Source organism: Capra hircus, chromosome 2 (assembly GCF_001704415.2).
Source record: "Capra hircus breed San Clemente chromosome 2, ASM170441v1, whole genome shotgun sequence".
NCBI classification, from domain to species: Eukaryota; Metazoa; Chordata; class Mammalia; order Artiodactyla; family Bovidae; genus Capra; species Capra hircus.
Genome location: NC_030809.1, coordinates 1510915 through 1528421, shown reverse-complemented (window position 1 = coordinate 1528421; position 17507 = coordinate 1510915). Strand labels below are relative to the sequence as shown.

At 58.6% G+C, this 17507-nt stretch overlaps 1 protein-coding gene across 1 annotated transcript in view; it reads right to left on the bottom strand.

Moving 5' to 3' along the window:
• IGSF21 (immunoglobin superfamily member 21) overlaps positions 1-17057 on the bottom strand; it is a 276364-nt gene extending 259307 nt beyond the window's left edge. The window contains exon 1 of the mRNA XM_018054731.1: positions 16606-17057. Within this exon, the coding sequence (XP_017910220.1) occupies positions 16606-16675 (70 nt within the window). The 5' untranslated portion in view covers positions 16676-17057. The remainder of the gene's footprint in view (positions 1-16605) is intronic.

Below are 17507 nucleotides of genomic sequence, written 5' to 3'. Positions count from 1 at the left end.
TAGGTTCATTCAGAGTTCAAAATGTCTTTTGTTACTGGGGTTGGCCAAAAAGCTTGTTTGAATGTTCCACAAGATGTTCAAGATTTGCGGCGGGGTTGGGGGGGGGGAACAAACTTTGTGGCCAACCCAATATGACTCTCATGCAGCTCTAAGCTCTGGAGAGGCAATGCCATCCTTCCTCCAGGTCCCACAGCGCCCACACAGGCTCTTATCAGTTCCGTAAACACTTGCTGATGCCTGCTCTGCGCCAGAACCGCGCCAGGGACAGGGAGCATGGAGCTGAGTCACAGTGCCAGCTGTGCCCCAGGGCGCTGTGAACAGCGTAGGTGCACAGAAAATGTTCGTTGAATAAATTAAGCGGTGTCTAAGGTGAGATCGGAATGATGAACAGGTCTTAGTCCAGAGGAGGCAGGCTCCTGCAGAGGGAATGGCCTGTGCAAAGGCCCTGGGGCAGCTAGGAGCACCGGGTCTTTGGGGCTAAGGTCCTGTGAGGCAGGCTTCACGTCCCCCTGCCCCCAGTGGTTCCCCGCAGGCGGCACCCAGTGCTCTTCCCAGAACCCTGGGCATAACAGGCCCCCTCTGAGGCGAGCTCTTGGGACGACGGGGAGGGGTGACGAGCCACACCCACTGCCCCTGCCAGGAGCATCTCCCCGGGCACCTGCACACCACCGGACCCCACGCTCATCTGCTCAGACCCACACACGGCACTGAACTCATCCACTGCAAACACCTCTCCTGTCTCTTTTCTGAGGGAAACAACATTGTTTAAGTAAAGCCCTTTAAAATTTAAAGAGCTGGGTTTGTGGGATCTCCGCGGGAAGCTTTTAGCAGCAGGCTGGAAAGAAATAATAATAATAATAACGAGGCCGGAGGCAACAGGGCAGAGCCAGCTGCCACCCAGTTGACTGCCCAGGCAGGGGGCCTAGGGCCACCTCGGGCTGCTGCCCAGTCCCTGAACCCCTCCCCAGAGGCACATGGGATCAGGAGCGGAGGTGCAGAGAGCCCCTGAATCACCAAAGGTCAGGTTGGAAGGGGTCTCTGGCAGAGAAGCACGCAGGCAAAGAGGGCAGAGGGCAGAAAGCAGATAAAGCGTGAGACCCCCTGGGTTCAGAGCTCAGCCACTTAGCTGTGCAACCCCAGCAAGAGGCTCAGCCTCTCTGATGACGTGGGACTTTGCCCAGCGCCTCAGGCAGACTAGTCGTCCCCTCCGCTGCAGCCCCGTAAGGACCTGGGAGCCGTTTCGGTTCGGAGTCGCAGTATTAATCAGCAACTCACTCCTGTGTCTGCTCCTGTGCCCCGGGGACTGCGGACTCCTGGAGGCCCCGCTGGTGCCTCAGTGCCAGCCCTGGCATAGGCCACCGCTCAGGGCTGGTGCTCAGAAAACGGCTGCTGCATGGAGCCGAAATGAGGCTGACTGTGCGTCAGGATGCAAGTGGCTGTGGGCACATCCTCACCACCGAGACAGCTGCTCTCAGCAGCACCCCTGGAGGCAGGATGCTTCATCCCAAGGTGGGGACTGGGGGCATCAAATATGTCTTTTTTAAAAACATTTACGTATTTGGCTGCACGAAGTCTTAGTTGGGGCAGGCAGTTGCTGTGGCGTGTGGGGTCTTTTGCTGTGGAGCGTGGCCTTTCTAGTTGTGGTGCATGGACTTTGCTCCACAGAACTCGCGTTCCCAGACCAGGGACCAAACCCTCGTCCCCCACATTGCAAGGCGATTCTTAATGACCGGATCACACGAGAAGTCCCCAAATATGTCTTAAAGGAAGTATTTTGGACCCAGACAGGACTCTCCGTCCCGATCTTATTCTCACCAGAGAATATTGGAACTGGGCCACCCAGACTCAGTCCTTTGCTTTATGGACCTGAGGGAAGACGGGGGAGGGGAGCGAGTGCCGGCGCCAGCTGACGGAGGAGCTGAGACCCGGATCCTGGGGCTCAGCGCTCTGAGGCTGGTGTCCTTCCCACTGAGCCAGTGTCTTCCATTCTCACCCACGGGATGAGGTCACGTGGAACAGGGAAGCCTTTTTAAAAATTCAACTTGTCACATTCATTTTAATATGGATTAAGGAAAAAGATGCATTCAGCGCCACAGGCCTATACATTACTCCTTCGTACCAGTGGAAAAAAGAGGGAACGGATTCAAGCTTGATTCTGAGACGGCCGTGATGCAGGAGAAGACCCGGGTGGGGTGGAGACGGTCATGGAGGCAGTGACTGGGGTCTGGCAGCGCCTGCAGTGCACCCCGGGACGGTGCAGGGCCACCCTCCACCGCCCGGGACGTGAGCACGGCAGCGGGCACAACTCCCCTGAGACCCAGGCCCCAGCCAAGGGCCAGGGGGAGGCCCCTGGCACTGCGGTGGGCGGGTGGATGGATGGATGGATGCCCCGCAGCCCGCACACAGAGGTCCAGCCTGCAGGGCCGGGCTCCATGTTGGACTGGAAATGAATCTCTTCTAAGGTAAAGTGAACAGTCAGGTAGACAGAAGGGCGGCTGAACAAAGGAATGTCACCTCAACCAACGGGGACACTGAGACCCAAGGGGACGGTTGGTGGAGATTTTCCTAAGGAATATTGATCCCCAGTGAGCGAGCGACCCTCTGCTCTCAAAGGGTCACATTGCCATTGAGTCAGTAGGTAAGGCTGAGACCGACCTGCATGCGGACACGGTAAGTAGCCGGGCTGGGGGGCAGACGGCACGTGGGCGTGGGGCAGGGGCACTCTGTCTTGGCCGGAGCACCTCAGAGAATAAACCAGGGAAGAAATCTCTGCTGATATTTGTCACGGCAATTTCAGCAAAACACCGGATGTCAAAGCCTCTCGAATTTCAACTGGCAAAATTAGTCCTCGTCAAAGTCTATTTGAACAGTCAAGATGGATGGGAAAAAAATGGGCTGGACAAAGGAAAATAGAGGGACCCGAGGAAAGTACCCTGAGCCAGTCCAGGAGCAGCAAGCCAAAGGAACTGTCGGTGGAAGTTTTCCCAAGAAACGGTCCCTCCATTTAGAAGCCAGCCACCCCTGAAACTCCAGCTACTCGCTGAGAAGCTCCCTCTAAATAGGGCATTGGCACTGTTAGCTTTCAGGTGAAGGATAAATGGTCGGGTGATCCAAAGGGCTAGCTTACTGCCAATTCCCTCCTCCCCCACCTGCAGGGTGAGGAGCAGCCTCCGGCAAGACTAGTTCAGAGGTGAAGAACACCCGCCTTTACCCTTGCGAGGAAGGAGCTCTGAGGCTGTTCTTGACGAATGTGGACCGGACCACACTTAGTGAGAGCCGGTGGGGACAGCAAGAAAGATGATCTAAATGGTTCTGAGCAGAAAGAACCTCTTCGTGGGAAACAGAGTGGAAAACAGACTGGAGAGCGAAGCATCGGTGTGCCCTGGGGCGGAGTGATCTATCAGCTAGACGGAGCAGCAGTCGACGAAGAGTCTGGGGCAGAGATGAGGCGTCAGCGTGGTCCGCACCAGCAGCGGAGGGGTGCAGGCGCTCCTCTCGACAGATTGCAGTGCTCTCCCAAAGTCACCCGTCCCCTCAAGCTCCCGTGCCCTTGGGAGGCCACTTCCCCGTTTCTAAAGCCCCAGACCCATGAGCTACATTTTGGCCCAGGAAAATCCAGCGTCCAGCACCGGATGGGGCGTAAGGGCAGGCATTTTATTACTGCGATTGTTATTACTATAAGAAGCAACCGATCGCTTATGAGCACTCACACTGTCTCGTTCCGTCGTGTCAGCAACTCAGCGGGCACTAGTACAACCGTGTTTTCTAGACGGGAACGCTGAGGTTGGGCAGAGTGGTGCTAGGTCTCCACTATCTGCTCCCCAGGTCACTCTCTCCCCTTCTCCACCTACTCTGTGCCTGGCGGCCCGATTGCGTGGGCATCCGTGCAATTGAGTTTCGTCCATGTGCGGCACTAGCAAGAGACCCAAAGGCAGGAGCAGGATGAAACTGGGGTGTTTCTTCCTCCGGCTGCCTGCCAGGTCCCCAGGAATTGGCTGCACCCCTCTACCCGGGGCCTCAGGCCTGCCTGCAGCCCTCTCCTCTCAGCCCTCTTTCCAGTCTGCGAGTGGTAGAAACTCCCCCTGATCCTGGCCCCAGGGGCTGCCCCGTCCCCTGTGCCCCCACTAAACCCTAAAGCCAGCGAAAAGTGAAAGTTCTGTCCCAGACTCTTTGTGACCCCATGGACTGTAGCCCGCCAAACCCCTCTGTCCATGGGATTCTCCAGGCAGGAACACTGGAGTGGGTTGCCATGCCCTCCTCCAGGGGATCTTCCCAACCCAGAGATCGAACCTGGTAGTCGTTTAAAGAAGCCTTTCACAGACCGGCCAGGCTCAGCTTGGTGTTTCCTTCTGGAACCTGGTTGATACGGAGGGAAATAAATGGTCCCCAAATTACAGAGCTTCCCAACAGTGGCACCGAAACCCCAGCCCTCCTCTGTCTGCCTCCAAAGCCTGTGTCATCCCATCGGAACCGCGGTTTCCCAGCCGCAGACATTCACACCTCCCAGATTGGCCACGGTCGCATGCCACCTGCTCCACAATGCACTGAACATTTTTCTTAAACTTGACTCTTTTTTTTAAACTTAAATAAGGCATTTTTAAAAAGGGAAAGAGAATTTAAATCACTGCCCCAAATGGCAAACCAGTCTCACTTGCCTTAAACAGAGGGTGACTGAAAAAGAATCATAATGAAAACAAACCACTGCTATTAAAACTTCGACTTCCTCTGGCTCACTGCAGGCGTGCTGCCCCACACCTGTTTTGCTGGAAAAAGAGATTAGCAAGCAAGAGGGTGTCAGAGCCTGACAGTATCAGCCTGAGGCTTTCTCCTCGGCACAAGGAGGAGGATGGCATGGGAAAGGAAGTGGGAAGACCCTCCCTCTCTGGGATTCCTCATCACTTACTGCCAGTGGGAGGGATACTCCCCTAGACCCGTGATGTCCGGCGGAGCCTTACGCAATGATAGAGGCATCTTATCCACATCTGTGCTGTCCAACACAAGAGCCACCAGCCACGTGTGGCTGTTGCGCCTTGAAATGTGGTGGAAAAACTGAATTCTGTTTAATTCAGTTAAACAAAAGCCAAGACACTTTGCTGCGTTTTAATGTAAATGTGGGTTGTCGCACATGGCTCCATGTTGAACGCAGCTCCGCAAGCCCCACGAGGGGCGAGAATTCACCTGTTCCTTCTCGTCTGGATTTCTGGGACGACATGATGCTGACTGCCAGGAGCAGCGCACCTACCAGTCGGCCAGAGAAGGCGCGAGTGAGCTGCGCCGCTTCTGCAGCAGCGCTGTGCTCTCTGCGCTGGGGATGCCCCAGAAACCACCGGCTCTTCCTCCTTTGTGCGCGCTCAGTCGCGCAGTCGTGTCCCACTCTTTGCTTCCCTTTGGACTGTGGCCCACCAGGCTCCTCTGTCCATGGGATTCTCCAGGCCAGAACGCTGGTGTGGGTTGCCATTTCCTACTCGGGGATCTTCCCGACCCAGGGATCAAACCCATGTCTCTTCATCTCTAGCATTGGCAGGCAGAGTCCCTATCACTGAGCCACCTGGGAGGCCGAGTAACCTCATTCCTCCCCTACCAGGTTGCTCGCCCCTCTCCCCCCACCAGGCTCCACGGTCAGGCCACAGGCCTTAGGAATTCGCCTTCTGACGGTGCCTTTTCCTCTCCAAGCTGAGCTCAGGCCCACTTCTCTGCTGCCTGAGCAAACAAAGAAGCCTTTGTGAGGTGGTTGCTTCCGCCACCCTCACCTCACTCCCTCGCCCCTGATTGGGATATTAGGTGCCAGGGGACAATTAGCAATGTATCACCTGCTTCTGTAGAACCAGGCACCTGGCCTTGGGTTATTGTGTGGCCTGAATACCCACTTGACAAAAAACTGCACACTCGGGCAGTGAGCACCAGCTCGAGACACGAATGCCACCCACCCTCTGGCGGTGCCAGCCTCTGTCTCCACCCTGCCAGGGCTGCCTCCCCCCGCCCAGCCCTGCATGACGCCAGGGCAGCCGGTGATGGACGCCTTCCTTTGGGGCAGCACTAAGGAGCCGGGAGGAAGAGATGGTGCTGGGAGGATAATGGAGGCGCCAGTGATTGGTGACAAACAGCCCCGTTGGAGGAGCGCTGAGTGTCTCTGCAGAGAGAGCGACAAAAGGGCAGAAGGAACAGCTTGGCAAAGCAACAAAAAAGCCCAGTGGCTCAGCTGCCTCTCTCCCTGGTGGCCCCCGAGCCGCTCCTGTGATGTCAGGGGCTGGCGGGTGCGCCCGCTGGAGCGCTGCCGAGATCCCCACTCAAGCCTGGGGACCCCAAGCTCCCCCACCCAAGACTCTGAGGTGGAGGGTCTGCCTAACTGAGCCCCCAGGATCGCCCCTAGGACCTCCAGGGAGAAGACCTGGCTTCCAGCACTACCTCCCCACCCCCCCCACAGACACACACACACACTCACACACACACTCACACGCACACTCACACCCCCACACACACGCACTCACATACACACACTCACACACACACTCACACACACGCACTCACACACATTCACACACATACACTCACACACATGCACTCACACACACACATATACACATACACATTCACACACATACACACACACATGCACTCACACAGTCACACACATTCACACATGCACACACACTCACACACAGTCACACACACGTGAGTGCACGCACACACATTCGCACACATGCAGTCACACACTCACATGCAATCACACACACACGCACACATTCACACTCACACACATTCGCACACACACATACACACACTCACACACACACTCACACACAGTCACACTCACACACACACACACGCACTCATACACACACACACTCACACATGCACACTCACACACACACACACACGCTCACACACACACACACACGTCATGCACAGTGTGAGGTCCTCTCTGGCCTCAGTCTCCTCAGCTGTAAAATGGGAGACAGGAGGCAGTGCATTTGATTCTCCGGCTCCCTCCTGGCCTGGTGCTCGGCCTAAATCCAAGGACTTGTTTAGGACTCTGTGGGAAGCCTACAACGTACCCCTCCTCCTGGGCCCTGGGGCTTGTAAATGCTTTCTCCTCTTCAACCTGTGGGCATTCCAATCATTATAACAGCAGCAACGACTCTTCACGTGGCCACTATGCGCTCGGTACCCTCCACACAGATCCTCCCCGAGTTACGTAAATCTCCCCTTCCCAGCAGCCCCCACCACGCGAAGCCACCAGGATGAGCCTCCTGTTCAGTTGGAGAAGTCAAGGCCGGAAGCAACAGAGAGGCTTTCTGGGTTCACACACTGGATGCATGAGGGAGACAGGATCTGAACCCATGCCAGACCTCAGAGCTCACGCCTGCTGGGCATCTAGAAGCTTCTCCCCAGGAGAAGCCGCCCCCGCCGCTCTTGGCTCAGGCCCAAGCTGGAACAGTCCCATTCTAGGCAGGGGCCTTGTCTTCCCTCCTTGCCAGGTGTGGACACCCTGGGAGGGGTGAACAGTGTCCAAACGATGGCATTTCTGCCTCGAGGCCATTGTCTCTTTGGGTACCCCAGAGCCATCATTTATAACACAAAGGCATTCCAAAGGATGTCCAGCTTCAGGTGGCCCAGAAAAGCCAAATCAATCTTCCTAGAGTCCTGCTCTGAGAACGTCATTCATTTCTCTTCAACTGCCCCCCGTAGCCCCTGGGCTCAAGTCCAGACCCCTCGCTCCAGCTCTCAGGCCTCTGCCGACAGCTCTAACCTCATTTCCAGATTCTCAACAAGCACCTTCTGCTCAAGCGAGGCCAGCTGCCTCCCAGCCTCCCAGCCCAACAGGGCACTCGTCCTCTCCTCCAGGTCTTTGCCCATGCCTCCGCCCCCCACCTGGCCTGGGGTTCCCTCCCCGCCTGTTAAGGTTGTTCCGATCCCGCAGAGCCTTCCTGGGCCACTCCCCTTAGTTTCCAAGGGCTTACTCTTGGTACCCTAGTACCGGCCATTTATTAGAGATGATCTTTTATCATTCTCAAATGAGCCCATGCTCTATGGGGTTTGCCAGCAGCCAAAACTCCTTAGGGGATATCTCTGCTGATCCAGAACAAGGCTGGGACAGCTGCTTAATGAACAGAAGTGACTGGACCCCTTGACGTGGCTCCAAAGGCAGCTTCCAGAACAGCAAGGAGAAAATAGGAGCTTCCCGAGCCTTTCAGAGTGACCCCGTGGCCGTCTGACTCCAGCCTGGGGGCCAGGAGAAAGGGACAGGCCAACGACCAAGGGCCGATCGCACACCTGCTTCCGTGTATCACTTCACTCATCTCCACATTACCCTCTACCTTCAAAAGATGGGGACACCGTGACCTAGAGAGGCACTGATTTGCCCAAGTGTGCACTCTGCGAGGGAGTGGCCAGCCAGGCTTTGACCCAGTGCAGATGGAAGCCAAAGTATCTGGACCACACAGAGACAGACTGAGGAGGGATGGGCAGGCCCAGTGGCATGCTGGTACGTGCTTGGCAACCAGCTCTGGGCTGGGGAGAGCACTAATCGGCAGTGTTTGCCCATCTCCATGGTGTAAATCGCCATGGTCAGCTTCAAGCTACCAGTAAGATCAACTTGGGCTTTGGGGGGAGATGTGTAAATCAATGCCTGGGTTGAGAGCCCAGCCCTGCCCCCACTTGCAGGGGGGCCTTAGGCAAATCACATAATCTTTCCAAGTCGCATTGCTCTTCTGCAAAACAGGAGACTGTTAACTCCCAAATGGGAGTTTCTGGGAGCATTTCACATGACTGTGTGTGCACATAGCTAGCATGGGGCTTGCCACATAACAGTTACCATTTCTTTCCTTCCTTCCCCCAACCTCCCACCCGCCAGCAATGAAGAACACCCCTCCAACCAAGGAGAACCCAGAAGGAACAGGAAGCCCTTTGGTTTGCCTCATCCCCCAGACGCCAGCCATGATGTCAGGGTGAGCTATGGCGGGCAGAGCTGGACAACAGACACATTCTCACACCAGAAGGGACTTCCAGAGGTGACTGAGCAGGGCCAGGAAACAGGTCCCAGGCTCAGCGTCTGGACCAAACCCCAGGCTCAGGGGAGTCAGTGAGTCATTTAACAACACATCTTGAAGCCACATCGCTTGGAGCCAGGCTTCACGCCAGAGCCAGTGGGACAGGGATGCCTGCCCTCAACAGCTCTCTGTTCAATAGGGAGTCGAGCCTGTGACCAGGTCCAGCTCCAGAGGAGAGTTGTTTAAACAACGTGTTGCCCAAAGTGCCACTGTCAGCATGCACAGGTGGCCCCTGCTGTCAGGGGCTGGCGGGGCTGCGGAGGGCAAGAAGCAGGCAAGCAGAGACTGGGAGGGAGGTTTATGTGGAGTCGGGGCTGTACCGGCTGAGGGCAGGAGTCTGCTCTTTGAGCCAGGAAAGGGAGGAAGTTGGGGAGGAGGGGAAGACATCTCTGGGCAGGCCAGGTCCATGGGGCAGAGAGATGGAGGGCTCCGGGCCCCATGTGGTGTGAGCACAGCCCCATCAGCGTCCTCCCCATGCACAGCAGTGGAGGATGGAGGAGTCGCATCAGCAAAGTGGCTACGTCTGCACCCAGCTCATGGTACAAGCTCTCTGGTTAGTTTAGGGGCCTATGGGCTCATGGGGAGCTGGCCTGTTTCACTGCAGACCCCTGCGGGTTGAAAGAAGCACCACAATGGATTGGGGCGGGAAGAAGGCTGAGCCTGCAGCCACAAACCTGGATTCCAGTCCAGCCACTTACTACCACCATCTTTTCATTTCCCTGAGGCTCAGTTTCCCTGGTTGGTTCAATGGGCACAAGAGTAGCCTCCTTCACATCTGACATGAGATCTGAATGGAAGGATGGGGGTCAAAGCATCTCATCAATGCTCAAGTACCACCTCAGGTAGAGTCAGGATGTCTGGAATCAGAGTCTCCGTCACATCGATCACCTGAGAGTCTTCAGGAAAGACAGAACGCAGTTCCAGGAGCAGAACTTTGCCAACAGGAAGTTCATCTGTGAATCCAGCCTGAATTCCATAAGCCATAAGCCTTTGCATATATTTTCTGTAGAAAGCAACACTCCCAAACCCTCTCCACGTCCCCAGCACCAGGACATGTCCAAAGGCCAAAGATGCCTTATTCATCCACATAACCAGCCTTTATTAAGTATCCATCATGCGTTTGTGAGGAAGATTCAATAGTGAGAAGAACCGGACAGGTCTCTGCTTTTGCAGAACTTTTTACTAGGTTAGGGGATGGGAGGGTCACAGTGAGACTGCCTCTCCCACATTCCACTGGGAGAAACAACTTGCGTCTTGAGTCTTAATGCACTCATGTGGGTGTGGGCAGGGGACGATGCCTCAAGACTCCAGGGGAAGGCAGGGAGCAGGAGGGGAATTGATCACCCCCATTCAGCAAACTATGAACCATCCTCCAGGAGTTACCAAGACTGGCTAATCAGCAACTCTAAGGCTTATCATGCCTAGGGAGGGCATCAAGTGGGGTCCTTTTCTTATAAAGGGCAGAAATCAACTCCAGATAACCCAAGCCAAAAAAATTTTTAAAAGTAACTACTGGAACATTATGGGGAAATTAATGGAATGCAAGAGCGAGCTGGAGCCGCAGGTGTCAGGAGGCCCATTTTGCTAGAGCCAGAGCACCTCTGGCATAATCACAGGTGACACTGACGACAGTTACCTGAGCCCACAGGGTCGAGCCAAGAGCTCTGCGCGCCATGGCTCACAGCACCCTGCTCATGACCCCTGGGAGGAAGATCCCGCCATTATTAGCCTTGGGAAACCGGAGAAGTGCAGTGTCCTGGGGGCTCCCGTTGATAAGGGGGAACTTCCGATGGTTTTCACTCTTCGTCTGCTCAGTATCCAGATTCCCGGGACCATGTGTCAGACGGACTCACCTTGGTGGGGCTATGGCTGATTGCGCCACCTACCAAGATGGCGTGCAAACGAGAGGGGGACGCATACTCTCCCAAAGCAAACCTGGTATGTCGCCAGGAGGTGTAGGAATGGCTGGTGGACCCACAAACCCCAGGCTCCCTTCCTGGGTGTCAGTGTCCTTCCTGCTCCTTTGGGCTGCTACTCTGCGCCCCTCTAGCTCCATGCATGTGGTACTCGTTTGCTCCATCCAGGGAATCTTGGCCAATAGGTCTTGAGCCCACTCTGCTAGTGACCCCTACTGCGAGTGTAAAGGTGGGCTCTAGGGTCTCATCCCCCTGGTTCCTTCCCAGAAACTACATCCTGAGGACAGACACTTCTTAGGAAGCGATGTCACATGTTTCACTTGCACTGACATTTATTGTTTAAAATGGGGGACTTTGCCTCCTCTTGCGAAGGGTAGAGGCTGCTGCATTCCTCGTTCTGTGACGAAAATATAAACAGTTTCTCCTCTCTTCTGGAAGCAGCAGTGTCTTTGGATTGCTTTCGACCTGGGTTTGAAACTCCCAGTTCTTACCCTCATAAAAGATTTTGAGCCTCATTCATTGTTTAAGAAAGAAAAGAAGGAAGTGGGAAGAGAGGAAGGGAAAGAGAGCAAGAGATGGCAAGAGGGAGCTGGGGGGGGGCGGTATCCTGGGGGCTCTTGTCCTCATCTGTAAAACATGCCCAGTGAGACTGCCTCATGAATTGTTGAGGGCATTTAATGCATAAAGAACATCTAATAGATGTGTGATAAATGGAAGCTACCAGTAATATCAGTGTTCTTCCTCCCTGTCCTCAATTAGACTCAAGAAGTAACAGCCTTGAAGTTGAGCTGGCCCTACCAGGCACAATCCTGCCTCTGGCTCTTAGCTCACCTGGGTTCCCTCCCTGGGACATTAGCCCTTGGCCTATTAACCTCCTCCCTTTGCTTCAAGGTCTAGTTCAAGTCCTCCCTCCCCTTTGAAGCCTTCCTTTAATACCCCCAAAGAAATCACTCTTCCCCCACAAACCTCCTCTGGGAGGCGTCAGTCCACTTGGCATCCTGCAGGTATCAACAGGTTTCCACTTGGATTCTCTCTTATCTTTACGGGCGCGGGCCTGACCGCTCACCCCACTGGAACGACGGTCACGGTCATAGGCCTTTCTCTTTTCAGATGCACCCTGCCCACAACAGATGCCCACTCATTCTCCTGATGATGACAAGGGCTTTGAGGGTTGTCCTCTCTCTCATCTGTGCAGATGAACGCACTGGATAATTTGATTTCAGTCGGGCTTGGGAAGGAGAAAGGCAGCCAGACAGGGCACTGGACACACGGCAACTGTCCATGTGGCTGGAGCTGAGGAAGAGACTGAGACCCGTTCTCACCAGGAGGCAGCAGAGCCCAGAGGAAAAGAGACAGACAGTCCTGGGTCTGAATCTCAGCTTGCCACGTACTGACTGGGTGACCTCGGACAAACCACTTAACCTCTCTGAGCCTCAGCTTCCTCATCTGGAAAATAACCTTAACTCTCAGGATGGTTACAGGGATTAACGAAGATAAGAAGGACAAAGCACTCATGGCACAGAGCTGGCACAGTCAGGGCTGAATAAATGAATTTCAAGTGGCCTGGGGATGGAGCAGAGGTGGACGGGGCGGTAAGCCAGGTTAGATGCCTCCATGGGTCCTGGGAAGCCCGGTGAACAGAACTAACCAGCTTCCTCTTTGTTCAGCCCTTGTTTGGTTTTGAAGTCGGGACTGCTAAAACCCAGGAACCTCAACAAGCCTCTTCATCTTCGCCCACCCCTCCCCTAGCCCCCAACTGCAGCAAGATTCAGGTCTGTGTGAGACAGATGTTCTGAAAAGCTGGGGTAGGCAGGCCAATCTAAGGGACCACTGGCACCTTGCCAGCCCTTGCCCACACGCCCTGTCCGAGGGACAGTGGAAGGAAAGCGGGAGCCAGGGGCCGGACCAAGCGGGGCCTGGAAGACACTGACAGCCTGTCACGAACAAACCTTGCAATTCTGGGCCTCAGTTTCCAATCTGTGAGAAGAGGAGCTTAAACCCATGTTGCAGCGCATGAGCACCATGAAGCAGCTAGCGCGTGCCGGCCGCACAGTGGCTAATCCATGCAATCCTGGCTATTGAAAAAAAAAAAAAGAAACCCGGCTCTGATATTAGAAGAGCAGCAATCTTAAGATTGTTTAAGGGGACTGTTGAGGAAAGATCGCTCGATGCTGGGTCTCATTATCTGCTTCCACCAGGGCCGATGTCCTTTGGCTCTTACCATCTTGCCCAGGGCATTAGGATTTCAGGGGGCGTAATCAGTTCCTACTCTAAAAGGGTTCTCCTGCTAAAAATTACTCGTTTCAGAACCACCGCAGTAAGTGATCTCGGAGGTCGCTTCCAGCCGAAACATTCTCTCCACTTAAAAAGCAAGAACTCCTTCAGCCTCTCAGGAGAAATTTCAGTTTGCGTCTTGAGAGGGAAGGGGTGGGGTTTATGGCTGGGGGCGGGGCGGCAGGGGAGGGGGCGGGGGCGGCAGGGGAGGGGGCGGGGCGGCAGGGGAGGGGGCGGGGCGGCAGGGGAGGGGGCGGGGGCGGCAGGGGAGGGGGGGCGGGGCGGCAGGGGAGGGGGCGGAGCGACCTAGTCCAGGCCCGGCCCTTAACTCCCGCGCCGAGCGCCGAGCAGCGGCCCGGCGATGCCCGCCGGGCGTGGGGTGGAGATGGCGAAGCGGATAAATAAACGAAGGCATCACACCAGCTTGCGTGCGCGCAGCCCCCTCAGTCCCGGTGCGGCGGTAGCTCCGGCCCAGCCGATCAGCCCCCGCATCCAACCCACCCCTTGACACGCTGCTGCCGAGAGAAAAGTGGAAGGGCGTCCAGCGGAAGTGGAAGGTTTGGGGCCTCTAGCGCGCCCTGCCTCGGCCTGCCGCCCGCTGCCCTTCGCGGAGACTTTCCCGCGGCCGAAAGGGGAGGCAGGTCTATGAACCGCTGTTCCTGCTCTCCCAGTCCCCGGGGCCCTCTGCATCCTGGGCCAGCGCCCGGGCACGGGTGCTGAATTGCCCTCCCAGAAGTGCCCAGGCCAGGTTAAACGGGGCCTGCGGAGTTAGAATCCGTGTGAGAGGCAGGTATCGGGGAGTGGGGTCAGGGGCAGGAGCCCTCTGCCCGGCCGGTCCTGTGTACGGCCAGCTGCGTTCCCCTCCCGGGGCGCAGACCCACCTCTCCAAAGTGGAGTCCCTGTGCGCCGCGAGCTGTCGGTGCAGAACCGGCCCCGGTGCACGGGCCGTGTCTAGCAGTGGCCGCCGTCGCCCCCGCGCTGGGCAGGCGTGTCTCCGGGTGCCTGCTCTGGACCCTACCCTCCGGGCCCGCCCGTCCTCCGACGCAGGCGGTGGCAGGCGGCCCGGCCCTGCCGAGGGCCAGGTGCGCGGCTCTCGGTCACGTCCAGGAAGGGCGCCCTCCTCCGGCCAGACGGCCTGTTACAGCGTGTACCGACCCTTCTGGTACCCCCGCCCTGGGCGGGCGCTGACTCCGGGAACGCAAGGACTGATTGCGCCCCGCGCGCTCTCATCTCGGCTGCAGCGAAGGGATGGCTCCGCCCGCGCCCCACGCTCGGAAAGTTGCCCGCCTGCGTTTCGGGTCGGCGCTCTCCCCTCTCGCTGGGCAGCGGAGCTCAGAGGCCAGGCCGGCTCCGCTCGCCCAGAGGCGCTCACCCCAGCCTCCTGCCAGCTGCAGAGGTGGGCGGGGGGCGGAGGAGTCAGGACACCAGCTCAGGTCTCCGCAGCCCCAAGAACCGCGGCTCGCAGGTTCTGGGAACTCGCGCGGTGGGATCCTGACGCAACGGGCTTTCCCCACTAAACCCTTCTGCATCTAAACCCTTGCCATCCTTACCCCTGACCAGTCTTTCTGCGTATTCTGGGGAAAGGGATGACCCACTCCTGTCCCCACCCTCTAACCAATCCCACCCCACCCCACCCCCCACCCCACCCCACCCCCGCTCCCTGCGGTGTCCAGGTAAAGGCTCCGAGTGCCTTTCGACAAAGCCCAGCGCCCTCCCCGTGGCGCTGGCACCCGGGCACCACCCCGTCCCCGCCCCCGCCCCCATATAACCTTTCCCTCCAGAGGCTTCCGAGGGAGGGAGCCATCGCCTCGAAGTTGGAGGGGAGGGGGCGGATTTCCATGCACTTTGGAAAGTCTGTTGTTCCAAGGGTGGGCAGACCAAGTACAGGGCTTGCATTCCTCCTGATTTACACCAACCCTTCCCCCTCCTCTGCCAGCAGGACCACCATTCAGGCTCAGATCCTGCAGTCTCTCCCGGCAGCGGACCACGCACTCCATAAGGACCTCGGGGTGGAAGCGGGTGGGGTTACTTTAGGGCGCACCCCTTGCTGGCAGGCATTCTCAGTCTGGCTTGGCACCTCCCGGGAGTGCAAGGCACACAGGAGAGAGCAGACCCTCCCATACCCATCACCCGCTGGGCTAGCGGCTGAGACCCACCGGTTACAACGGCTACTTTAGGGCACCGCGCATCCCCCGCCCCTCCGTGGCAGGGCCGGAATGTGGCTCCAGACGCCCCGGTTCTGGGCGTCCAGGTTCGGGACTAGGCTTGGGGCGAGCCGCGGGCGCGGACCTCCAGTCTCTGGGCCGCCGCTCTCCGCCGGTGCAGCCTCGCTCCCGCCGGCTCTGAGCGGACGCGTCGGCTCTGCCCGAAAGGCGCCGGGTCGCCAGGTTGGGCGGCCGCAGCACTCTAGACCCGCCAGGTGGCGGCGCCGGCCGGGAGGCCCCGAGGCTTCCGAGAACCCTGGAGCCTGGAGCCGCGGAAGCATGGGTCACTCGCTCCGGGAACCTCCTTCCAACGGGTTTAGCCCGATCGGGACCAAGTCCACGCGGGACACACACGCACCGCGGCACACACCTCCCCCGTCCCCGGACGCGTCCGTGCCTCCCTCCGCACTGGATCCACACGCTCCCCTGCACGCTCACACACTCCTGGCCCGCGCGCCTGCACCTCCACATCCGAGAAACGTACACTCTGGCCCGAGGGTCACATCCCGCCTCCTCTGCACACGCGCCTCGCCGAACACCCCCGCCCCCACACACACACCATGGAAATACAGTCACCCGCTGCCATGTATCCCTGAAGAGACCCGTACACTTGGGACACGCGTGCCACGCCACACCTCACACACTCATCCACCCTTCAACACGCTCCCCCACAGGCTCACGATGACACAGGCTCACCCACTTCACACCCTCACCGAGAAGCTGGGCGCCCGCTCACACCCCCAAACACTCTGGCTCACACTCCTCCTCTCACACACACACCTTTTCTGTGTAACTGACATAGACACTCAAACACCCCTCCAGACACTCGCTCGCTCACACACCATCACACACACTCACACCTCCAAATACACTTCGGCACCCTTTCCGCGCACAGCGCCTTCCCGGACACCCTCACACGAACGCCACAAAGACACACGCTCATACACACACGCGCGCACACACCCTGGCACAGACCCGCGAGCGTTCTCTCCAGAGGAGACGTCCGCCCTCCCTCGTCAAACCCACCAGCTCTGCAGCCCCCGCGCCGAGCGCGGGTTTCGGACCCGAAGCGTCCCCGGGGCGCCACTGGCCCGCGCCCTCCCGCGCTGCCCGCCCCCGCGCACCCCGGGCCCCGGCTCCGGCCGGCGCCCTCGCACTCACCGCGCGCCCGGTCCAGGATCGCGGCGAGCAGCAGGCAGACGCAGCCGCGGAGGCTCGGGGCGGCTCGCATGGTGCCCGGGAGCTGGCGGCGCTGGCGGGGCGGTGGCGGCGGCGGCGGCGGCGGCGGCAGCGGCGGGGGCCCTCGCCATGGGCTCAGGCGCGCTCCTGCCTCCGGCCTCCGGCCGAGACGGTGGCGGGCCGCGTGGGGCGCCGCGGGGGCGCCCCCATGCCGCCGCGGCTGGGCCGCCGGGGCGCCGGGCTCGGCTCGGGCTCTGCGGGGCGCCGCGACCCCTGCTCTCGGGACGACCTCGGGCGCGCCGCGGCTCTCGGCTCCCCGGCAGTGCGCGGTGCCCAGCGCTGCCCGGAGTCAGCTGGGCGGCAGCGCCTGAGTTTGCAGCCGAACCGCGCTCTCTCTGCCTGGCGCCCGCCTCTCCCGGCTGCGCGAGCGCCCCCTCCCCGCGCCCGCCCTCCGCCCCTCCCCCTCTCCCCGCCCCCCGCCCTCCTGCCCTCCCCTCGCCGCGCTCTCGGCTGTATTATACAGACTTCTCTTTAATCCTTTCTGGGCCGTTCGGCTCTCGGCCGCTAAGCCGATTTATTGCAGGGACAAGGCGAGCTCCCACTCTCCCACCCCCCTGCCCTCCTCCGGATCGCCCACCCCCCCTCCCCAGGCTCCCCTTCTCACTCTATGCGCTCGCAGCCCCGGTCGCTCGGTAACCCTCCCCGAGCTGACTGAGCGCCCTGCCCTCCAGACCAAGCTCCGTCCGATCCTGCTCCACCGAGTCCCATCCCGGGCCACCCTCCCTGCGCTCGTCCCTTGGCTGGCGAGGGAGGCCGCCTGCCCCTTGAGAGAGAGGCCATCGGTCCCGGGAGTCGAGCAGGCAGGGTGTGGCCCGGGGTACTGG